The following is a 23,575-nucleotide window of genomic DNA, read 5'->3' on the forward strand; positions in this document are numbered from 1 at the left end:
AAGTGACTACTAGTCACACGTGGTGCATGTAGTGTCAGTGCACATGCTGTCCGGGTGTGGAACGGGCAAGGTACGCGATCTACCTGTGTTTGACGAGGGCAGATAGTGATGGCACGGAGGCTCGGTATGAGCATTTCGGAAACTGCACGATTATTCAGGTATTCGAGGAGTTCTGTGATGAATGTGTTCAACACTTGTCGAACTATGGTGGAATTAACATCAGACTTCAACGCTAGGCAGAATACAAGTGTGTCTGAACTGTGGCGGAAATAACTTCAGACTTTATTGCTGGCCAGAGTACAAGTCTGTCTGGACACACAGTGCACCGAACACTCATAATGGTGAGCCTTCGCAGGCGACAACTCATGCATGTGCCAATGTTAACACCACGATATCGGCACTTTACGTTGGAGCAGTGGTAGAGCGTTGCATAGTCTGACTGAATCCCGATACCTTCCTCATCATGGCAACGTCAGGACGCGCAACCATTGTCTTCCAAGGAAACAGTTCCTTGATACCTATACTGCGGGACGGAGACAAGTTGGCGGCGGCTCCATCATGCTCTGGGGAATCCGTGGGTCCAGTGGAGCTCGTGCAAGGCACCATGACGGCCAAGAACTATCGTACACTGGTTGAAGACCACGAACATCACCTCATGACGATCATGTTATACTATAGCAGTGGCATTTTTCAACACGATAATGCGCCGTGTCACAAGGCCATGGGTGTGACGGAGTGGTTCTAAGAAGACAGCGGCAAGTTCCAGTTGATGTGCTGGCCCCCCCAACTCACCAGATCTAAACCCGATCTAACACATCTCGGATGTGATTGAACGTGGCGTCAGATCTCATCGCCCCCTACCCGGAATTTACGGGAATTAGGTGACTTGTGTGTGCAGGTGTGGTGTCAGCTCCCTCCAGCGACCTACCACGGCCTCATTGCGTCCACGCCACGACGCGTCGCCACTGTCATCCATGCCAAATGTGGACGTAGCAGCTATTAGGCAGGTGGTCATAGCGTTATAGCTGAAAAGCGTAAATTATTTCTTCTTTACTACAAATGTATTCGTGACGCACTTTAGAAACAGTATTCAACAGTATTCAAATATGTATGTGGAAAATTATAACACTGTAGGACCAATAGTTCAGGAGATAAGACGTCATAAACAATGATAAGCGTAATAAACTGCCCTATCAAAAAATGGTTCAAATGGGTCTGAGGACTATGGGACTTAACAGCAATGGTCATCAGTCCCCCAGAACGTAGAACTACTTAAACCTAACTAACCTAAAGACATCACACTACACCCAGTCATCACGAGGCAGAGAAAATCCCTGACCCCGCCTGGAATCGAACCCGGGAACCCGGGCAAACTGCCCTGTCATACATGACATTTTTACTTCTTTGTTACTACCCCTATTCGCAATAAATTTCACAGACAGCATCCACATATGCCGCTGAATGTACCTAATTCATAATATCATTGTGCAATACATAGTTCATGAGATATGACGTCATAAATAGTGAGATGATGATAAAATGCCGCAAGGTGCATGACGTTTAAATTAAGTACTTCGTTGTTACAAAGTCCATTCGATACACAATCAGCAGACAGTCTCCATGTTTGCCGCTGAATGTACCTACAAAATTATATTACTGTACGACACATAATTCAGAAGACATTATGTCATAAATGTTAAAAACGATGCCAGATGCTGCATGGTAAGGGCATGGACACACAGCTATAAATAAATGCCTGGAAAATGTTGGGTTTCTCCGCTAGTGTTTTTATAGATTGTGTTTAACAACTTGATACAGGGCGATACAGTTTCGCACTGTCGCCTGATAAACAAAGTAAGAGCCTACGGAATGTCAGACCAGCTGTGTGGCTGGATTGAAGAGTTTTTAGCAAACAGAACACAGAATGTTGTTCTCAGTGGAGAGACGTCTACAGACGTTAAAGTAACCTCTGGCGTGCCACAGGAGAGTGTTATGGGACCATTGCTTTTCACAACATATATAAATGACCTAGTAGATAGTGTCGGAAGTTCAATGCGGATTTTCGCGGATGATGCTGTAGTATACAGAGAAGTTGCAGCATTAGAAAGATCTGCAGCGGATAGGCACTTGGTGCAGGGAGTGGCAACTGACCCTTAACATAGACAAATGTAATGTATTGCGAATACATAGAAAGAAGGATCCTTTATTGTATGATTATATGATAGCGGAACAAATACTGGTAGCAGTTACTTCTGTAAAATATCTGGGAGTATACGTACGGAATGATTTGAAGTAGAATGATCATATAAAATTAACTGTGGGTAAGGCGGGTACCAGGTTGAGATTCATTGGGAGAGTCCTTGGAAAATGTAGTCCATCAACAAAGGAGGTGGCTTACAAAACACTCGTTCGACCTGTACTTGAGTATTGCTCATCGGTGTGGGATCCGTACCAGGTCGGGTTGACAGAGGAGATAGAGAAGATCCAAAGAAGAACGGCGCTTTTCGTCACAGGGTTATTTGGTAAGCGTGATAGCGTTACGGAGATGTGTAGCAAACTCAAGTGGCAGACTCTGCAAGAGAGGCGCTCTGCATCGCGGTGTAGCTTGCTGTCCAGGTTTCGAGAGGGTGCGTTTCTGGATGAGGTATCTAATATATTGCTTACTCCTACTTATACCTCCCGAGGAGATCAAGAATGTAAAATTAGAGAGATTCGAGCGTGCACGGAGGCTTTCCGGCAGTCGTTTTTCCCGCGAACCATACACGACTGGAACAGCAAAGGGAGGTAATGACAGTGGCACATAAAGTGCCCTCCGCCACACACCGTTGGGTGGCTTGCGGAGTATAAATGTAGATGTAGATGGTGATCAAAATGCCTTCCCACAATGTAAAGTTGGCAAATGAGTGGAATACAATACGTGAAAACAAATTTTCAGAATGGAGAATCATTTTCAGGCTCTCTCGCGCATTTGACAATGACTCGACGAGTTCTTCACAGCCTTGTACAGTAAACCTTTAAGTTATTCGAAAATCTCGAGATGATTCTTTCATTTCGGAACTTTTTATTCGCTTTACATCTTTGATAGTGGAATGAAATTTTCATTTTGTGCTAAAGCATTATTATATTTTGAATCTTTGCTAAAAGGGTTTGCGAAGAATATTTTCTTCATTTAACTCACCAAATCGGAGCTTGATTGCGTACTAGGAGCTAAATTTATCTGCTTAAAAGGGTCATGTCACAAATTCACTCACTGGCAGCCGACGTAAATTAGGAGAAATAAAAAAAGAACTGGTGACGTGAAGACGCTGGTGAAACCAAACTAGAAACGGAGGGAGAGAGAGAAAGAGTGCGGAAAGGAAATGAGAGTAACAAACTTTTGAGCTGTAGAGATATCGAAGCCGTTATTGTACATATCCCCCATATAAAATGCGGAAAACTCTATATTCTGCACGTTAAAACGGCTTGCGATCTATAGCGGTAAAAGACACGCTGGAAAGTCGAGATAATGCAACAAAAAAGCGGCGTGCCTGTGGGAACATGCCAATAGGATATCTTTTTCGTTTCATATTGTCACATATCCCCTTCGACCTATGTTACTGTGTTGATTGCATACAACCGATTGCCACATACACAAGTTACTGCGAAGACTTATGTCTGCATTAAATTGACACATGAGCTCCTGTTTCCAGTTCTGTGCCATACTGATTTCTCCTTAGTAAGAAGAGTGCGCTTTTAGGAGAGTGACTAATATTTTGTCCGCTTATCTTACCAAAACAAATACAAAATTCATGCATATATGTCTGACAGTTTCAATGCATTTTTTAAAGTTTATTTTATTTTGTCTACTTTTTTCCCAAACTGTCTCTGAGTTTGATACCTGTCTCAAAATACTACTCACCTTCTGTTTGCTAATTTTCAGTATTTCAAAATGTATTAATGCGTGAGAGGATATTTCCTAAGGGTCGGATTTCGTTTTGCCTTCCGAACAATGCGACAGATTAGCCTATAGAAATGTTGCAAGAGACAGTGCTTCGCCGACGTTCCTTAGATGCAAGTAAGGAGTGACCTGACGTGCCTAAGTTAAAATCTCAGATAAACTTATTTGAAATAGTACTCCTTGGATAAATGGAACAGCGCGGCAGAATCGTACGGCGGATTGCCGTAACGTGATGACATAGGTGCGCATATTCTGTTCTGTGCACCAAAATGTTCTCAAAATAAGATGATCCAAAAAATGCCGATGCTACTAGGCATGCTATTGAGATGAATACGTCAGTGAACCAATAAAGCTGTCTGTTATTCATCTTATTACATCAAACATGAATTTCAGAACTAAAGCACAATATTTTGAGAACAGAATTGTTTGCTACATTTAAGGTTGTTACAGAAGAAAAGTCAGTAGCTTTGACCACCTTTCGGCACCCACAGATTATATAACTACTTTCCGATTATGTCGGAAAATCATGAACAGAAACCGATACACGTACTCACCAAGTAGATGCATGTTGTAGTCAAGAGACACTCCAACAGCAAAACAACATACAGCAGCACCGCCATCAGATAGTTTTCCTTTGTAATTATTTAGAAACACTATAAACTACCCAAGAGGCGGACTCTATTTGTAATCAGACATGTACGTATATTTCCAAATCGCTAATCCGAATATATTTTTCACTATTCAGTTTACTAATTCTTTTCATTCTTACTAACAGTGAGTCACCAGTTCGTAATGGAATACTTCACGTAAATATGTTTTGTGAAGAAACTCAAGCACCGTTTAAATCTATACGCTTTTCAAACCATGGACACCTGCGAGACGTGACATCTTACCATAACAGACATCTCCATAAGAGCAATGAAACGCAGATGAAAATTTGTCTTTTTTTTTTTGTTCTTGGTGGACGTTCAGTGCGTTAATAAGATCTTTACTTAGTGTTTGTTCTCGTTTAAAATTTTCTGTGTGTATTATTATTGTTTCACATGCGTTCTTAACTAATCATGGACAAGGTTGCTTCACGTTTTAATAATGCTGGTCGAATCAATTCTAAATACTGGTTAAACAGCAAAGGAAGTAAAAGTGTGAAAAAATTAAACATTATGTACATTCTGGGACAACGAACTTAAGGTCTAGAAAAATTAATTAAAATGACAGCTTTAACAGGCCTCTTGACTTCGCTGTACCTAAGTGAAAGATTGAGCGTTTCATCTGCCGGATTTTTGGCCATACCTAGGCCTTCTTTTCCGTGTAGTGCGTATTTCTTACATTTCATGATCCTCCGTTACTGATCATTTAATCATCTTTAAATGCTTTGAATCCATCTGTATTGTTTAGTTTCTCATTTTTCTCATTTTGGTCTGAAGGTATTTTGTTTTGTGGTTATATGCATGTAAGATATGTCAGCCAGTTCTCCTAGACTCCCCGAACATTAATGGCAGTAAGTTTCGCTAAATAAGTGCAATATCCGTAGGATCGTGGTTAGACAAAAAGACTAATTGCAATCGCTTTGGAAGAAGAACTGAATGCTAAGAGGCAGAATAGTGCATGTCACCACATTCGTTCCGAAGAGAGCGTTCATCACAGTCAGTGCAAACACAACTTTACGTTACGTGTAACAGTGACTGTTATAAATATCACCTGAAATACACAAATAACTGTAAGCAGTTCGCTTTAGTTCATGAAAGTGAAGTATGTGATGTGGACACTATTTGTAAAAACAGGCAGTACCCAATGAACAGTGCCTACGAGTGTTTGTATAACCGTCAAGTACAAAAGATCAATGTTTCATCCATTTTTAAATAAAGACACTTGCATTTTACTCAAAAAAAGTGGTCATAGTGTTGGACTGTCACGTTGGCGACTCGTGTTCAAATCTCACTTCTTTCACTATTCGTTGTATTTAATTTTTTGTCTCTGTCGTGGTGTAATGTCCGTTTACAGTAGCGGGGTCTAAGGACTGGACCTCTAATGACAGTTGATTCTGCACAACTGCTCTATTAGCAGCCGAAAGGAAGTGGCTTTTGGATGGGAGCCGCAAACATTTGACGGCAAGGCGACGAGTCTACTGAATCCTCCAACGGAAAACACGTGTGGTGTGTCACAAACGGAATTAGTGACAGTATAATTATGTGATATATAGCACGAATATCTTACCGACGCTCCTAATTTGTGGGCTTGATAAGTGAGTGAGTTATGCCTTCTTGCCAGATTTAGGTGTTCGAATGATTGGGAACATGATCACTCCCAAAAAAAAAAAAAAAATGATGAAAACATAGCAGTTTGTTACATAAGTTGCATCAAATGAACGTAAAAGTTTCAAAGACACACAGTTTCTCGTTGCTCTGACAAGGCCTATGTTTTTAACGTTTCTGAAGTTACGTTCCGTATTGAGTATCTTTGTTGTAACATACTCCACACCTGTTTATTTGTTGTTTTCATTTGGGTGATACATCTATGTGGTGTCTCGCCTGTTCTCACTATTCATCACCTTTATTTGCCACAGTAAAGTATTCTTACCACATGACTCATATTCCATAACCAATGTATAATAAGACAATTGCAAAGACTAAAAGAGAACAAACATTTCAATGACCGGATGGACGGTTCACAATGTTGTGAATAAAGGAAAATAATTAAATGAGACGAGGGAGTTTTGAATAGAGTTCGTCCGCTGGACAGTGAAACACTGACCACATACCACCACGCCACTGCTCATCACATTCGCTCAATGTTGCAGTTCCTACCTTGAACCGTCACTGTTTCCCTGTAGCTTTTTTTCACAGTTCAGTACACTTTCTTTCTGTTTTTATGCTTGACCTGTGTTCAGTGTTTGACGGGCCTCCACTGGGCTATTTTACCTTTAAATCTGAGGGGGTGCGCTGGGGAGTTGCCCTTGTTAGAAATGATCCTCCCTTATTCAGTCGCAAGCCTGTGACACACTCATACCTATCAAGAGCACCAAATTCCAATTGTGTGAATTCTACTATAGATGATTCTATATTTCTACCAATTCAGAATATAAAATTGTGATTTACTTGGTAGATTGTATGTACTCAAATAACTCACTAATCAGATTTTTAAACTGAGAATGGTGGCAGGAGCAAAGTGGATGTGTATTTTCTGTCTGGTTTGAATTTTTTCTTTTTTTTTTTTACCAGAGACATAAAGCTTGCATATTTTAAATGCTCAGTGTATTTACCTGAAGCGAATGAGTCATTTATTATGTTTATTAAGGAAGCTTGTCTGTTCAGTACACTTTGTTTCAGCACATTATTGGTACTTCATTATAGCCTAATGGCTTTTTACTTTTCAGGTTTAGTGCGGTTTTTGTTAATTCGTGATCTGTGTATGGTAGTAACCTCTCTGTTCTCAGTGCATGATTATTTACAAGTGTTGTGTTCGTTGTTAGGACTTTTTTGTAATTTCTCTACAATAGTTAATAAAACATGCTCGTTCACACAGTTTGCTGTGTGGATCATTTCTTGCATTATCACCCTCCGTTAGCTCCACTTCATTATGCTTCTGTCTATCTTCCACTGTTCCCTGTTAAGTGATATCCCGAAATTGTGTTGCATTATAAATTATTTTATAATTGAATGATTTTTTCAGCTACCTTTGACTCTTTTTGTATCTGCAGTGCTACTACTACCGTTTGTGGTATTTGTGTTTATGTTGATGTCTCCAGACAAAATTATGTCAACTTTTGTAGTTTAGACTGTAAGTAAAACATCTGTTAATTTACTGAAAAAATTATCCGCACTACATTTGGTTAAGTGATAGAAAAATCATGAACTTCTTGTTGATGTCAAGCTGTGTTAATGTAATAGCTGATGTGTCAAGGTGATGTCTTAACTTTCTGTATAAGATCATGTACTCATTTAAACTTCATTTCTGAAATACACTCCTGGAAATGGAAAAAAGAACACATTGACACCGGTGTGTCAGACCCACCATACTTGCTCCGGACACTGCGAGAGGGCTGTACAAGCAATGATCACACGCACGGCACAGCGGACACACCAGGAACCGCGGTGTTGGCCGTCGAATGGCGCTAGCTGCGCAGCATTTGTGCACCGCCGCCGTCAGTGTCAGCCAGTTTGCCGTGGCATACGGAGCTCCATCGCGGTCTTTAACACTGGTAGCATGCCGCGACAGCGTGGACGTGAACCGTATGTGCAGTTGACGGACTTTGAGCGAGGGCGTATAGTGGGCAAGCGGGAGGCCGGGTGGACGTACCGCCGAATTGCTCAACACGTGGGGCGTGAGGTCTCCACAGTACATCGATGTTGTCGCCAGTGGTCGGCGGAAGGTGCACGTGCCCGTCGACCTGGGACCGGACCGCAGCGACGCACGGATGCACGCCAAGACCGTAGGATCCTACGCAGTGCCGTAGGGGACCGCACCGCCACTTCCCAGCAAATTAGGGACACTGTTGCTCCTGGGGTATCGGCGAGGACCATTCGCAACCGTCTCCATGAAGCTGGGCTACGGTCCCGCACACCGTTAGGCCGTCTTCCGCTCACGCCCCAACATCGTGCAGCCCGCCTCCAGTGGTGTCGCGACAGGCGTGAATGGAGGGACGAATGGAGACGTGTCGTCTTCAGCGATGAGAGTCGCTTCTGCCTTGGTGCCAATGATGGTCGTATGCGTGTTTGGCGCCGTGCAGGTGAGCGCCACAATCAGGACTGCATACGACCGAGGCACACAGGGCCAACACCCGGCATCATGGTGTGGGGAGCGATCTGGCCGTACACCACTGGTGATCGTCGAGGGGACACTGAATAGTGCACGGTACATCCAAACCGTCATCGAAGCCATCGTTCTACCATTCCTAGACCGGCACGGGAACTTGCTGTTCCAACAGGACAATGCACGTCCGCATGTATCCCGTGCCACCCAACGTGCTCTAGAAGGTGTAAGTCAACTACCCTGGCCAGCAAGATCTCCGGATCTGTCCCCCATTAAGCATGTTTGGGACCGGATGAAGCGTCGTCTCACGCGGTCTGCACGTCCAGCACGAACGCTGGTCCAACTGAGGCGCCAGGTGGAAATGGCATGGCAAGCCGTTCCACAGGACTACATCCAGCATCTCTACGATCGTCTCCATGGGAGAATAGCAGCCTGCATTGCTGCGAAAGGTGGATATACACTGTACTAGTGCCGACATTGTGCATGCTCTGTTGCCTGTGTCTATGTGCCTGTGGTTCTGTCAGTGTGATCATGTGATGTATCTGACCCCAGGAATGTGTCAATAAAGTTTCCCCTTCCTGGGACAATGAATTCACGGTGTTCTTATTTCAATTTCCAGGAGTGTAGATGCATGACCCTCCACCTTTGAAATACTTCATAAATAAGTTGTCCTTTCATACGATGGAAATAAAGCGTGTTCATTCTGTGCTCAGTGAGGTAAGGTAGTGTGATGTTCAAAACCTGGAGCTCAGTTTCAAGTTGATGTATTTCATTTTTTATTGAGAGCATTTTTCGAAGAGGAGTTGTATTTCAAGTGGTTTATTTTTCATTGTGACATGTAGTAAGCATTTAATCTCGCGCGCCAGATTCTAGTGAAGCTTTATTACAAAACTTTTTTAAGCTGTTAGAGATATTACTTAGACAGGGGACTCTGACATCTGGATTTGTCCAGAAAAGGATACTACAGATAGTTCACCACCTGTGACCCAAGACCTGCTCCCTTACTTTCATGAAGTACTAATCTTCTCTTCCCAGGCCTGTTTAAGTGTAGCCCAATCTAGTGAAAGCCCACCTATCGTTAGTCCTGGGTGGTACAATCCCTAAGCTTCCTAAACCATAGTGAACTGTGGTATACATTTGTTGTTCCTAATCCTACCTGTGACATATCTCTCCTTAACACTAACAGTACTCTCTGTGTCCCTACCTTCCCACAAAGTAAAAATCCTTCCCTGTTTCCTTCAACTGTGCCTCAATTTTCCTTTCCTGCTCCCAATCAAAAAATTCCTGCAATATGCTCTGCCGTTCCAGGTGAGAACTTCTTCTGTTTCTCCAAAGTCCTGCTCACTAAATCCCCTTATCATTCCCCGTTTCTCAGATCCCCAGTGGAACGTTTGACCACGAAGTACTTGACAACAACGATACAACGATGTCAAAAGGCATGTTAAAGCTGGTCTCTTCTTCATTAGAGTTGGCAGACTCTAAACTTCCTATTTCAGAATATTTAGGGGATCATTCCCTATGTGTTGTTTACTGAAGTACCCTGTTATTTCCATAATATGGAAGTGTGCAGCACCTGGAGGTACACAGAAGGAGGAATTTGATGTCCACCCTTGAGTTTGTTGACGACAAGTGGAGATAGTGACAGGTGTTTTTTATCTTGTGGTGCAGGATGAACGTGGCGGTGCTGCTGGTGCTGTCGCTGACGCCCGAGCTGGAGGGCGCGCTAGGGCAGCGGGCACCCTGCTACGAGTGTGAGGTGTACAAGGACCAGCACCCCCAGTCCAGGCCCTACCAGGAGGTCAGTACACTACAAGCCTAGCCCTAAAGGGAAGTCACTGTGCCTTACTTTGCTATGAAATTTGGTTCTGATTTGAACAAAAATGCGGAACATCTAATCTGTTACGTGTAGAAGAGGATATTGGATGTGTGTATCTGTTATCTCCTCCTGAGCCCCTTGACCGATTTCAGCCAAATGTGACACAGCAACAGTAGGTCTCACGAGTATCAGCGCTGAGTTTTGTAGCCTTCTAGCCCCAATTGGAGGGTATATGGACAAAAAAGGTGCCCTCCATGACAGTCATAGTGTGTGAGAACAGCATCAGCAGGTCGAATGACCCTCAACTGCAGTCCAGCGTATATATATTAGGGACAGTTAAACAGTTTTTCAGGTCCCAACATGTAGGCTGTCCTGCATGACAAGTAAGTTGTGTTGGAGTATATTTGGCCGGCTTTATCAACCAGCTTTAAAACGCTGCCTTTACGTCAGAGGTACATAAATAAACGGAATTTCAGCGTCTACTCATGTCGACATGGCGTGGATGGGAACAGACCAAAGCTCTCCAGCGAATTTTAGCAGGAGAACTTTTGTGAAGTTTGGAAGGTGGGACACGAGGTACCTATGAAAGTAGAGTTGTGAAGGCGGCTCGTGAGTCGTGCTTGGGTAGCTGACTTGGTAGAACACTTACCCGCGAAAGGTGAAGCTCACGAGTTCGAGTTGCGGTCCCACAGACAGTTTTGACTTGCCAGAAAGTTACGTATGAGTACACACACTCCGCTGCAGAGCGAAAATTTCCTTCTGGGAACACTCCCAGGCTGTGGCTAAGCCATGTCTGCACAGTATCCTTTCTTCCATGAATACTACTTCTGCAAGTTTCGCAAGAGCTTCTGTGAAGTTTTTGAAGGCAGGAGACGAGCTACCGCCCGAAGTAAAACTGTGAAGACGGCTCGTGAGTCGTGCTTGACGCTGGCACGGTGGCTTAGCTTGTTCCGTCAGAGGTATAGCTACCCTCTGTAAAAAAAAAAACTGAAGGAATGGATGAACGATGAACTTGAACAAGCGTCATGGGACGTCCGTCACGAAGAAATACAACGACCAATAACGAAGGTTCAGGTAGAAAGAAGAAGCGATGAAGATATGGACGAGGAGGAGGAGGAAATTAACTGATAGGGGATGAGTGAGAGAGGCAGTAGACAGGTAGACAGTGTAGAGGGATGGTGGGGGACTGCGGGACAGAGGTAGATATAAGTGGGAGGATGTGATGGAGAGGGAAAGGAGGAAGATGTTTTCAATATCTGTATCGAAGCCACTGGGAAAAAGGTAGTAGAAAATAAAATACACTGCGTGCCACAAAATTGAACCACTCAGAAAGGCCAGAGAAATGAAATATACCTTCATTGTGTGAGAGACCATATGATGTTCTTTCAATGATTATAAAATCTAGAAAAAAATTGCAACATATTAAGCAGTATGCCCCACTTAATAGTATGACTTTGCAGCGCCTCTGGGCTGATGCCTGTACTGATTCATTTCGGAAATGTGTAATAAAGTTGTATCCCCAACCGAGGCAAGCTGGCCCACAACCGTTGTCACTGGTCGGTGATACTCTGAATAGAGGCACTGGGCTACAGTTGACATCTGAGCTGTTCCAACACATTTTCTATTGGGAACATATCTCTGATCTCGCTATCCTTGGGAATACCTTATCTTCATGCAAGCAGTTGTAGAGATATTTACCATGTGCGGACGAGCATTGTCTGGTTCAAAAATTGCACCATGACAGTATCTCATGAGAGTTAACACATGGCACCGCTGTGTCATCAGAGACCCCTCAGCATTAGTAGTCATGATCTGAAATCACATCCGATGGCTCCCCATACCATGGTTCCAGGATTAGCATTGCTACGATTTTCCAAAACACTGGAAGAACAGGACTGTCCCCACGTCTCCGCCATACTTGCTGATGAAGGTTATCTAGTATGCTACACAAAAGTGATTTATTTCTGAGGACAATGCAACTCCGTTATTCGGCACTCCATGTTTTCTGGTCATGGCGCCACTCCGTAAGAGACCGTTTGTGTGATAGTGTTATAGAGGGGCTGAGCGGATGACGCCTCTGCACGATGTCAGGAATCGTCTGGAAGCGCTCGTGGCACTAAAGAAACGTGATTATTCAGTGAATCGCTTATTGTGACAACTTTACAAAGGGAGGTGCACTGTTGGCCGTAGTTGCCTCCTGCCCTGGTCACGGACTGACTCTCTGTGTCGGACGGTGCACCAGTCCTTGCGCCTGCGTCCTAGCGAGACGTCGTTCCTCACTGTTGGCCGTAGTTGCCTCCTGCCCTGGTCACGGACCGACTCTCTGTGTCGGACGGTGCACCAGTCCTTGCGCCTGCGTCCTAGCGAGACGTCGTTCCTCACTGTTGGCCGTAGTTGCCTCCTGCCCTGGTCACGGACCGACTCTCTGTGTCGGACGGTGCACCAGTCCTTGCGCCTGCGTCCTAGCGAGACGTCGTTCCTCTTACGTCGATACGGATGTTTAGCCAGCCTGGTACAGCACAGATGGCTGTTACCGGCTAAGGGAGTGTACTCGATCCCACTCCGTGCCTCTTGTTCTCTGGACCACCCCATCCGCAGTGTGCTGTAGATGGCAGGCGTTGAACCGACTACTGTCGGACTGGTACTCCCCGCATCCGGATGCGCTTATGCCTACCGGATGGTGGTGCGCCAAGAGCCCTGGTTGTCTTCTTCGGTCTAACACTCAGAGAGTACAGCACCTGGTAGTGCACTGCTGCTGGTAGTCCTTCAGCTCTCCCTTCAGTAGTGGTTGATGTGACACAGCATGAATCTCGTCAGTGGAGTTCAGCTCTGTGGCACTCCACAACTGGCTGGTACTGCGCTGGTTGATTTGAGACAAGAGTTACTAAAAAAACAAGTTCATGGAAGGAAATGTCGTCGACACGAATTCCATCGTTCCCATTGACCTGAACCGTTCTCCCCCGCTTGGAGCTGGGGCTCCGCTAATTAAGGAGCTTTCCATGGTTCTGTGACGCCCGGTTTTCTAGCGATGACCGCATGTGGCCTCGTTATTCTGCTACCTTTGCTTTAATTCTCTCTTAGCAGCTTGTGAAATTGATCTATGAGTGTTTTCCCAGGCAAGTCTATTGCTTCTTGCGGCACCCCGCGGCGCGAACGACCGTGCGTGTTACTTTGCTTAGTCGTTGTCCATTTATGTTTTCCCGCGGCGTGTGCTCTCTCTCACTCATCTACTGCAGAGTTTCAGACTGTGCTGCCCGTCTGTCTTGCATCACCATACTTCCATACGCTAATCGTGTTGTAACCTGCCTATCTTGCGTGAAGGTGGCTGAACTCTGTTAAAAATTTTATAACTCGGAACCCGTACTACTCTGTGACGTAACAGTGTTATCGGCAGCCTACTCATGAGACGATAGTTCCCTTAGTGTGACTGCTTCTAGCCGCTCACCAATAGTAAGGGATGATGGTTATTCAATTATTTGTTTTTGAATGACAGGTGCAGAAGTGAAGGGGTTACAATATTCTTGGCTCACAATAAGGCGGTGCCTCCTTGACAACAAGACGTGGTCGACCAGAACCTTGGAAATTACATAAGATTGCTCCACAAATCTGAATTTAGCACAATTAGACTAGCTGACGAAATGCAAGCCCTCATGAAGATCCCTTTCAGACAGGGTCGGGTGCTGATAACGCTGTCTCACACAAGTAATCAGCACCTCCGTGTCCCTCAGAGTAATTATTGAGAAGCTACCAGGCGGGGTAACAACATTGCACATGAACACCAATGAGGCACTCTGGTCGTTGACCTACCTATGAAACTGAATAGCAAAACTTATCAGTTACATATCCGCCGATGTTGTACATGTGTACGAAGTTACATCGACGTCCGACCATTTCTTCTAGGTGCTTCACATTTTGATCAGGCAGTGCATAATCTCGTTTGTAAAGAGTGAGCAGTAGTATTAACATGTACAGGGTGGTCAGAAACGGTCTATAGCTTGTGTGCGAGGGAGGGTGTACTGAGAAATAATTGTTAAGAAAAAAATCTATACTTTACGCCATGTAGCAATGAAGTTGGCCAATCAGGTCGATGCAAGCTAAAATTCAATCACTTGAACGCAGTAATTCTCAGACATCTCTGTGAGAGTTATCACATGTTGAAATGTTAATTACCAGTTAAATGCGCTACGTTTATTCGGTTTGAGGAAACCAAAGGAGGAACGCGTCTGGCGACACCTTCTGTGGCACGACGAGTGACTGGCTAACTTCAACACTAGTTATCTCGGAAACGCCGCAGATTATCGGATTTTTTTCTGGATAATTATTATCAGCACAGCCTCCTGTGCAGCACCCTTGAAAGAGTTTCAGACTGTTTCTGGTCACTCTGTATAATGTTTTCATTTAGAATTAAAGTTTTCCATTTTACACAGTAATAACAGTGTGTTTAGAATACTCATGTATCAATTGATTGGTAAATAAAAATATGAAGATTTTATTTTTATAGCATTTACATATTATAATAGATACAGATTTGAAATGAAAGTAGGAGGAGTAACTGCCAGCGAGAATCGAGCATGTCACTTTACTGTTACAAGAAATACATGCTACGCACTCAGCAACCGGCGGCTCTGTTAAATTGTCCGGAATGTTTTTCGATCAACAGCACTTGAAAAATCTTCAATTCTTCAGACATGATTGTCTCAAATTTTCCTGCGAACTGCTATAGGAAATCTAAGTCCAACATGGCCTTCAAATGCTATAAACATGAAGAACTGGTGAGTGAGGTCCCCTTGTGAGAGCTGGCATATTACTTCAGTTGTGTTAATGTGGGTTTGTTTAATGTCAGCCTAGCTTTTGTATTCTTTTTGAATATTTCCGTGTGCAAAATTTAACGGTCAGATAATGAACACCTGAAAAATGCACCTGTCTGAGCACAAAGAAGGCGAATATGCTGCTGTGTAAAAGATTGTGACAGAATTTTGGAGAACAAACCGCCTTAATCTTCATACCGCCATCGTTGACATAAATTTTGGGACGCGAGAATATTCTGCACTCTTTTTACACAGAACATTCTAAAACCCTTTACTTAGTCTCTGTAGCGAACGAAGCCTGTTCGTTACTAGTGTCTCCTTCTGTGTCATTTTTACTATCTCCCTGACCCACTGACTTTGATTTTGTCTCTCACACTGCGAGTCTCTTTCCTTCTGTCTTAAGTCTGCCGTCTTTCTCTTCAGCTACCATTGTCTCCCCTCCAAACGTGTCCTTGGGGACGCTTTGCTCGGGCTTTTCACTTCGAGACCAGGAAACTTTATAGTGCAGCTAAAGAGGATGCGAGAAAGGTGACAAATTTTGTCATGTGTAAGTTCGCCGTTGTGAAGGCGGGGTTCCAAGCGCTGCCCCCCCCCCCCCCTCTACCGCACCACCAAGCCCATGTATGGTCTCGACTTACTTCTTTTTTATTTTACCTGTCTTCCTCCTTTTTTTCTCCAACTGCTCCTACCTCCGCTCATTTCTCTCTCTCTTTTAATGCCACTGTCTCTCACCGACAATCAATGTGTGCTCCCTTTTTATCTCCTACTGATATTGTCTTCATCCAACTCTCTTTCTCTTCCACTGATACTTCCATTCTGCCATTATCACCACCTCCTCCGCTGCTGGTAAGCCTTTCGGGATATAAAGTCGTGGTCCACGAAGCTCTTCTGTTTCTAACGCTTTGTCCAAAATTGCGTTGGATATCTTCAGAACAGTAAGGCCTCTGAAGATACCCAGCGCAATTCTGGAATAAATGTCAGGAACGGAAAAGTATAGTGAATTATGACCTAATACCCAGAAAGCTTTACCAGCAACAATGTCATCCTGTTGTAAAAGCCTTCATTTTGTCATCAAAAGGTTCTAGGGGGAGAATTTCTCAAAATCAGTCAGACGTCTGGAATTTTCACCTGAGAAGAATCCATATTTAATTCGTATTTTAACTTTATTGTTGCATTGTAGAGACTCGACTCCCACACCTAATTTTTTAAAGCTGTAGAGGATTTTCTAGACGGTCTGTTTTCATTAGATTAATGATTATACAGAATTAAAGTACGAGACATGGATTCTGTTGACCGTAAGTTACTGCATCTGCATTTATTACTTGCTAGGAATGTATATTTGGCTTTAGGAAACAAAATACATTACCTTACATTTAGATCTATGAAAGCTATGACAGAAGTGACTACTTATAGACATAAGAAGAAGTTCGAAAAGGCACAAACCTAATAGAAAGCAGAAATAATACAGTGATGTGCGATAGTGTTGTTAACAAGTCAGGGAGAGTTTTATCGCAAGACGAGATGTCTGTCCTTACAGTATGAGGGAACTGCGCAAGCGTATCTATGAAAGTACCACATGAGGATATTATAGCGAATGTAGAGGCAGGTATACGTACTCTCCCCAAACGAACGGCTAACGCTACCCGGACTGAAACCACCAGAGAAATGCGCAGCCGTAAATCTTTGGAAAGTAAATTAACGAAAGGTGAGAGAAAGGCTGCTAGAGATTTAAATAAAGATGAAGAAATATTCTTCCTGATGATAATGGGAATGCTTCTGTTCTTATGGATAAAGAGGATTATCGAAGCAAAATTTTGAATCAAAAAAGTACAACGAGCTTAAGAGCGATCCTACAACTGGCGTATTTAGGAAACTAAATGATCTGATAAAATCATCTAGTTCTGTTCCAAAAGAAGAAATAGGGCATTATTGAAGACTGAAGCTTTGTGTCCTAGACTTCATAGCCTACTGATACCCGTTGTGAGTACTATCATTTCCCCCACGAATGAAAAAGCAAGATATCTGGCGACTCAATTACAGCCGTATACTGAGAAAACGGACTCATATATAAACGACTCACATCATTTATACATACGACTGAAGGGCTAATACTGTCTCCTGAAGATATTCTTGTAAGTCTGTGGTCCCAGTAAACGAAGTTACGGTTTTTAGAACGGATATTTTCCCCATGAGATTTGTCTGCTGTTTTCAGACATTCCCTTACTTCCAGCCAGTTCCATTGGGATTATGAATTTTATGAAGAACTTGATGGTGTACCAATGGGCAATCCATTAGGTGTTGCAGTAGCTAATGTCTGTGTGAAGAAACTCCAAGAGTCAGCTTTAGAAAAGCAAATAAGAAACCATCTCGCCAGTATCGGTTTCTGGATGACACATTTGTGGTCTGACCACACAGAAAAGAAGGTTTGGACGAATTCTTTGGTTTTCTAAATAAAATAAACGCAAAAATTCGGTGGCCTATGGAAACAAAAAATGAAAACAGAATATCTTTCTTGGGTATTGTAGTATGAGACAGACCGATGGAAGTTTGGCATGTAAGATTTTTCGAAAAGTAATGCACACGGACAGATATTTATATAAGAACTCTAATCACCATCCACAACAAAAGAGAAGTGACAGTAAAAGTCTTGTCGATAGAGCCAAAAGGATTTGCAAGCAGGAATACCTGCACGCCGAATTAAAACATCTAAAGCAAGATGTCGAGAAAGATGACTACTCAGAGAGAGACATAAGCAGAACTCTATGCGCAAATAACGGAAGGCCGAAGGACAAACAGGATAAACAGTGGTGAAGGTATATAGTTTCTCGCCTTTTCATTAGAAAAGTTACAGATCAGATTTTACAGAAGAACGACATTAGACCAGTTATTAGACAAACAAAGAAAGTAAGTCAAGCACTTCGATCTGTAAAGGATAAACGTCCTCTGTCTTCACGTGGCGTATGGATCTCGGTAACGGACAATGATATCCAAAAATTTTCCCCAGGAACGTCACCTTAAGAACATATGTTCAAAATTTCGACAATTTCCAGTGAGTAGAAGTGACAGATGTGGTGATCCCCACAACTGGTATTCTTGGTATCCAAAACTTATGATTTCTCGGATCTGTCTTGATCACGGATGAAGTTTTCCGAAAACGGAAAGAAATGATGTTCCAGGATTTGTGTTCAGAGTGCACAGTCGAAATTTCACCCATTTTCTGTTGTTGATTATTTAGATAATTGCGGCACACTGTGCAAAAAGACCAAAAACTGGTTTTTGCTGTTTTCTGCTTAAGTATGGTTACTTCGAATCTCTAGATCTCTGTAACGGTTAACGGTAAACAAATTTCAACGTTCCCCGAGAACACTATCTTAAGTAGGTTTGGTAAAAATTTGGACGATCTGCTATGAATAAAAATTGTTACACAGATGTCCTGAGTTTTTGGGGCTTTCTCAGTAAACCGTCTAAAACCCACCCTAGGCTACACCAAATGCGGATGAACCAAACGATTTCTTCAACTTGTCTGAGCTGGGTGAAGTGTGTATGTAATGTTTAAATTTTCACCCTTTTCTGTAGGATAGCTACAGTACGCCGCTTTTCTGATGGGTATACAAATGGTTTCCAGCCCAGGGGCTATCCAAACACTTTAACCCCATACCTCTGTGATCAACAGAACCCGAGGTATGACAACACGATAAATCGCATTTTCACGCACGGCTTTTAGGAACTTATTGCTACATTGTACGGGCGTGTGCGGACCGATATCCTTACAACGGCATACCTAGTTATGGGGTATCCCGCTTGTATTACGATATTCATTCATGATACACGATGTTGCAAATTATATTGATTCCAATAGCTAGTACTATCACATGGAAGTTATGGTGTACTAAAAATAGCAGTTTAATTTGGGGCAGTGACTAAATTTCCATGCTCGCTTTAAGAAACATAATTAATTTTCTGTGCCGTTTGTACATTTTAGAAAATTTTATTACGTACAATAGCTAGTACACAAAGTAAATAAGTATTGACACTAAGTGCATAAGTAATACTGTGATAAGATTGTCAGTGTATCTGGCAGCAAACCATGAGCATTTAATTCACATTAATTAATTAATGATAGTGGGCATTAATATCCTGCAATCTCGACAATTCTCTCTGTCGATTTACAAGTTTCCAAACTGCGCTGCTTTTGGCGCTCTTTGTGTAGATTTTTGAGACCGAAATGGGTGGGGGGAAGGGAAAGGTGGGGAGAGGAAGTGAATCGGGCCAAGATAGAATACTAGCGCCGCCAGTTGGCCTGATTTCATATCCGCACTGAGTGTAGTTTTTGGACAGTTCCCACAGCTATCCCTGCACGTTCCAGGTTCGCTCCTCCTCACCTAATGGATATCTGGTAGAAACTGCGAATAACATACATGATTGACAGAAAAATGATACACAAGACTTTCCTTCCGAAATGTTGACACGATTGTGATGACAGGAAATTAATATTGCCATACAACTAAATAAAAATCTTTCGCATACGTGGATGAATGTTGGTTTATCACTAATGGAATCTGACACTGTTGATAAAGGTGCTGAAAAAATTCAGGAATTAACTCATATCCAAAATACTGTGTTTTGATTTCTTATTCAGTGTCATATCCACATTCTATTGCAGTGATAAATGAGTCCATAACAATTTTGGACAAAGCTTGAACTTATCATTGTACTTTTAATCCTTGAGCGATTATGTAAGAGGAAAAGACAAACAAATCAATACCATCACCACTTTTGCATCGCTCTTAAAGGTCCATCTTATTCTAACAGCTGAGCCGTCGTTCAGTGAGGTCAAGGTGGTTCTCCAGTTTAAGGTTAGCTGCTGTGTCCTACAGGACAGTGAAGATCTCGTTACTATTCTCCATTGAATTCCCAATGCGCCAAACACTGTCACAGAAATTATGGAATAAGCATATCGTTATCTGATGAAATTGATGGCGGGATGTTTATGTATTGAAGACCTCAGCTGTAAACAATGGTAGGAAATTAGTTGGTTGTTTAGAGAAATTGCTCAGTAAAGTTACAACAAAATCTAATAACTAAGGTAGTTCAGGTTCGTGGAACGCAATTTTTTATTCCGGTAAGTTATTATTTCAGATATAAGTAAGGTAACAACATATTTCTGAAATGATATATTCTACCCATAATTTCATCCATAAAAATATGTCACCGCATAGGAAACATTGTTTGCGTGAAAACTGAGTGAACTTAACTTGGTTAGAATTGACTTAGCTCTGTTTAATTGCTGGGCGAATTAACTAAGCATTACTGTGAAACCATTCAAAACTGCAAATTAAACCGTCATAATTGTCTCAGTTTTTGATACTAGGATTTGTAATATCAAGTTTTGCAACAGTACAGCATAAAACACCAAAAACTGATTTGTGATTCACCACTATATATAACCAGTTTCAACAAGCAATTGAATAGAGCACATAAACTATGTTAAAGATGGCCCGTACCATTTTCGTCATCACTCTTTCATGTACTTTCATAAGAAGTGTGGTTGACAAGAAGAAGGTTGACAAGAAGAAGAGCCCGGTTGGTAGGACATGTTCTGAGGCATCAAGGGATCACAAATTGAGCATTGGAGGGCAGCGTGGCGGGTAAAAATCGTAGAGGGAGACCAAGAGATGAATACACTAAGCAGATTCAGAAAGATGTAGGTTGCAGTAGGTAATGGGAGATGAAGAAGCTTGCACAGGATAGGGTAGCATGGAGAGCTGCATCAAACCAGTCTCAGGACTGAAGACCACAACAACAACGTGGTAAGCGACACAACTACATTCGTGTACTTGCTTAAATAATTATTCGTATTTATCTGACCGAGCGAGGTGGCGCAGTGGTTAGGCACTGGACTCGCATTCGTGAGGACGACGGTTCAATCCCGCGTCCGGCCATCCTGATTTAGGTTTTCCGTGATTTCCCTAAATCATTCCAGGCAATTGCCGGGATGGTTCCTCTGAAAGGGCACGGCCGACTTCCTTCCCTAATCCAATGAGACCGATGACCACGCTGTCTGGTCTCCTTCCCCAACCAACCAACCAGCATTTATCTGAAGAGCAACAATTTTTGTAGTGTATTTGTGCTGGGGAACAAATTCTGGATTTGTATCTGAGTCGTAGTTACCCACATTCATCCTCAGATTCGTACAAATCATCCCTGAAAATATTTTACTGAGACAAACACTGCAAGCGTTACCAATATCCACAACCACGTTTTTGCAGCTTATCATTGTTTTCATGCACATATTTCGATAAATTTACCATTAAGCAGATTTTTAAATTAGAGACAAATCTGCCTTTTCACAGTTTATCGTGGAACTATCAACTAACGTGAATAAAGCATGTTTTACATGCAATGTCCTAATTCTCATTGCCTATCAATTTATTATTTACAGCTGAAATCTACATTTATAGAACGGTACGGAGGATTAGATACTATGAATAATGTTCGTTTTGTGAAGACGATGGCCACACAAACAAACGTGTTAAGAATTATGTAATGTTATAAATATTCTTACCATATGAGAAAAAAACTGTAACAACCATTAACATAGAAATCTATGTCCACATACCGAAAACAGGTGACAACAGAAAAGAAAAGGAAACTGTTAATGAATGATCTGTAAACTACACTCCTGGAAATGGAAAAAAGAACACATTGACACCGGTGTGTCAGACCCACCATACTTGCTCCGGACACTGCGAGAGGGCTGTACAAGCAATGATCACACGCACGGCACAGCGGACACACCAGGAACCGCGGTGTTGGCCGTCGAATGGCGCTAGCTGCGCAGCATTTGTGCACCGCCGCCGTCAGTGTCAGCCAGTTTGCCGTGGCATACGGAGCTCCATCGCGGTCTTTAACACTGGTAGCATGCCGCGACAGCGTGGACGTGAACCGTATGTGCAGTTGACGGACTTTGAGCCAGGGCGTATAGTGGGCATGCGGGAGGCCGGGTGGACGTACCGCCGAATTGCTCAACACGTGGGGCGTGAGGTCTCCACACTACATCGATGTTGTCGCCAGTGGTCGGCGGAAGGTGCACGTGCCCGTCGACCTGGGACCGGACCGCAGCGACGCACGGATGCACGCCAAGACCGTAGGATCCTACGCAGTGCCGTAGGGGACCGCACCGCCACTTCCCAGCAAATTAGGGACACTGTTGCTCCTGGGGTATCGGCGAGGACCATTCGCAACCGTCTCCATGAAGCTGGGCTACGGTCCCGCACACCGTTAGGCCGTCTTCCGCTCACGCCCCAACATCGTGCAGCCCGCCTCCAGTGGTGTCGCGACAGGCGTGAATGGAGGGACGAATGGAGACGTGTCGTCTTCAGCGATGAGAGTCGCTTCTGCCTTGGTGCCAATGATGGTCGTATGCGTGTTTGGCGCCGTGCGGGTGAGCGCCACAATCAGGACTGCATACGACCGAGGCACACAGGGCCAACACCCGGCATCATGGTGTGGGGAGCGATCTCCTACACTGGCCGTACACCACTGGTGATCGTCGAGGGGACACTGAATAGTGCACGGTACATCCAAACCGTCATCGAACCCATCGTTCTACCATTCCTAGACCGGCAAGGGAACTTGCTGTTCCAACAGGACAATGCACGTCCGCATGTATCCCGTGCCACCCAACGTGCTCTAGAAGGTGTAAGTCAACTACCCTGGCCAGCAAGATCTCCGGATCTGTCCCCCATTGAGCATGTTTGGGACTGGATGAAGCGTCGTCTCACGCGGTCTGCACGTCCAGCACGAACGCTGGTCCAACTGAGGCGCCAGGTGGAAATGGCATGGCAAGCCGTTCCACAGGACTACATCCAGCATCTCTACGATCGTCTCCATGGGAGAATAGCAGCCTGCATTGCTGCGAAAGGTGGATATACACTGTACTAGTGCCGACATTGTGCATGCTCTGTTGCCTGTGTGTATGTGCCTGTGGTTCTGTCAGTGTGATCATGTGATGTATCTGACCCCAGGAATGTGTCAATAAAGTTTCCCCTTCCTGGGACAATGAATTCACGGTGTTCTTATTTCAATTTCCAGGAGTGTATGTACAAGAAGTCAAAGAAATAATCATAAGATAAATTTTTAGTACACAAGTGGGGGGGGGGGGGGGAGCATATCGTAATGTGTAATGTTCAAAGAGTATAACCTACTGGAAGCCTCGTAAGGAGACGCAGGGGCCCGCATCTCGTGGTCGTGCGGTAGCGTTCT

At 43.5% G+C, this 23,575-nt stretch overlaps 1 protein-coding gene across 1 annotated transcript in view; it reads left to right on the forward strand.

Annotated features, from left to right (window-relative positions):
* The window catches only part of LOC126102751 (CCN family member 4), a 369,631-nt gene that overhangs the window by 173,913 nt on the left and 172,143 nt on the right, over window positions 1–23,575 (forward strand). The window contains exon 2 of the mRNA XM_049912327.1: window positions 10,355–10,484. Coding sequence (XP_049768284.1) covers window positions 10,356–10,484 — 129 coding nt within the window. The 5' untranslated portion in view covers window position 10,355. The remainder of the gene's footprint in view (window positions 1–10,354; window positions 10,485–23,575) is intronic.

Source organism: Schistocerca cancellata, chromosome 1 (assembly GCF_023864275.1).
Source record: "Schistocerca cancellata isolate TAMUIC-IGC-003103 chromosome 1, iqSchCanc2.1, whole genome shotgun sequence".
Taxonomy (NCBI): Eukaryota; Metazoa; Arthropoda; class Insecta; order Orthoptera; family Acrididae; genus Schistocerca; species Schistocerca cancellata.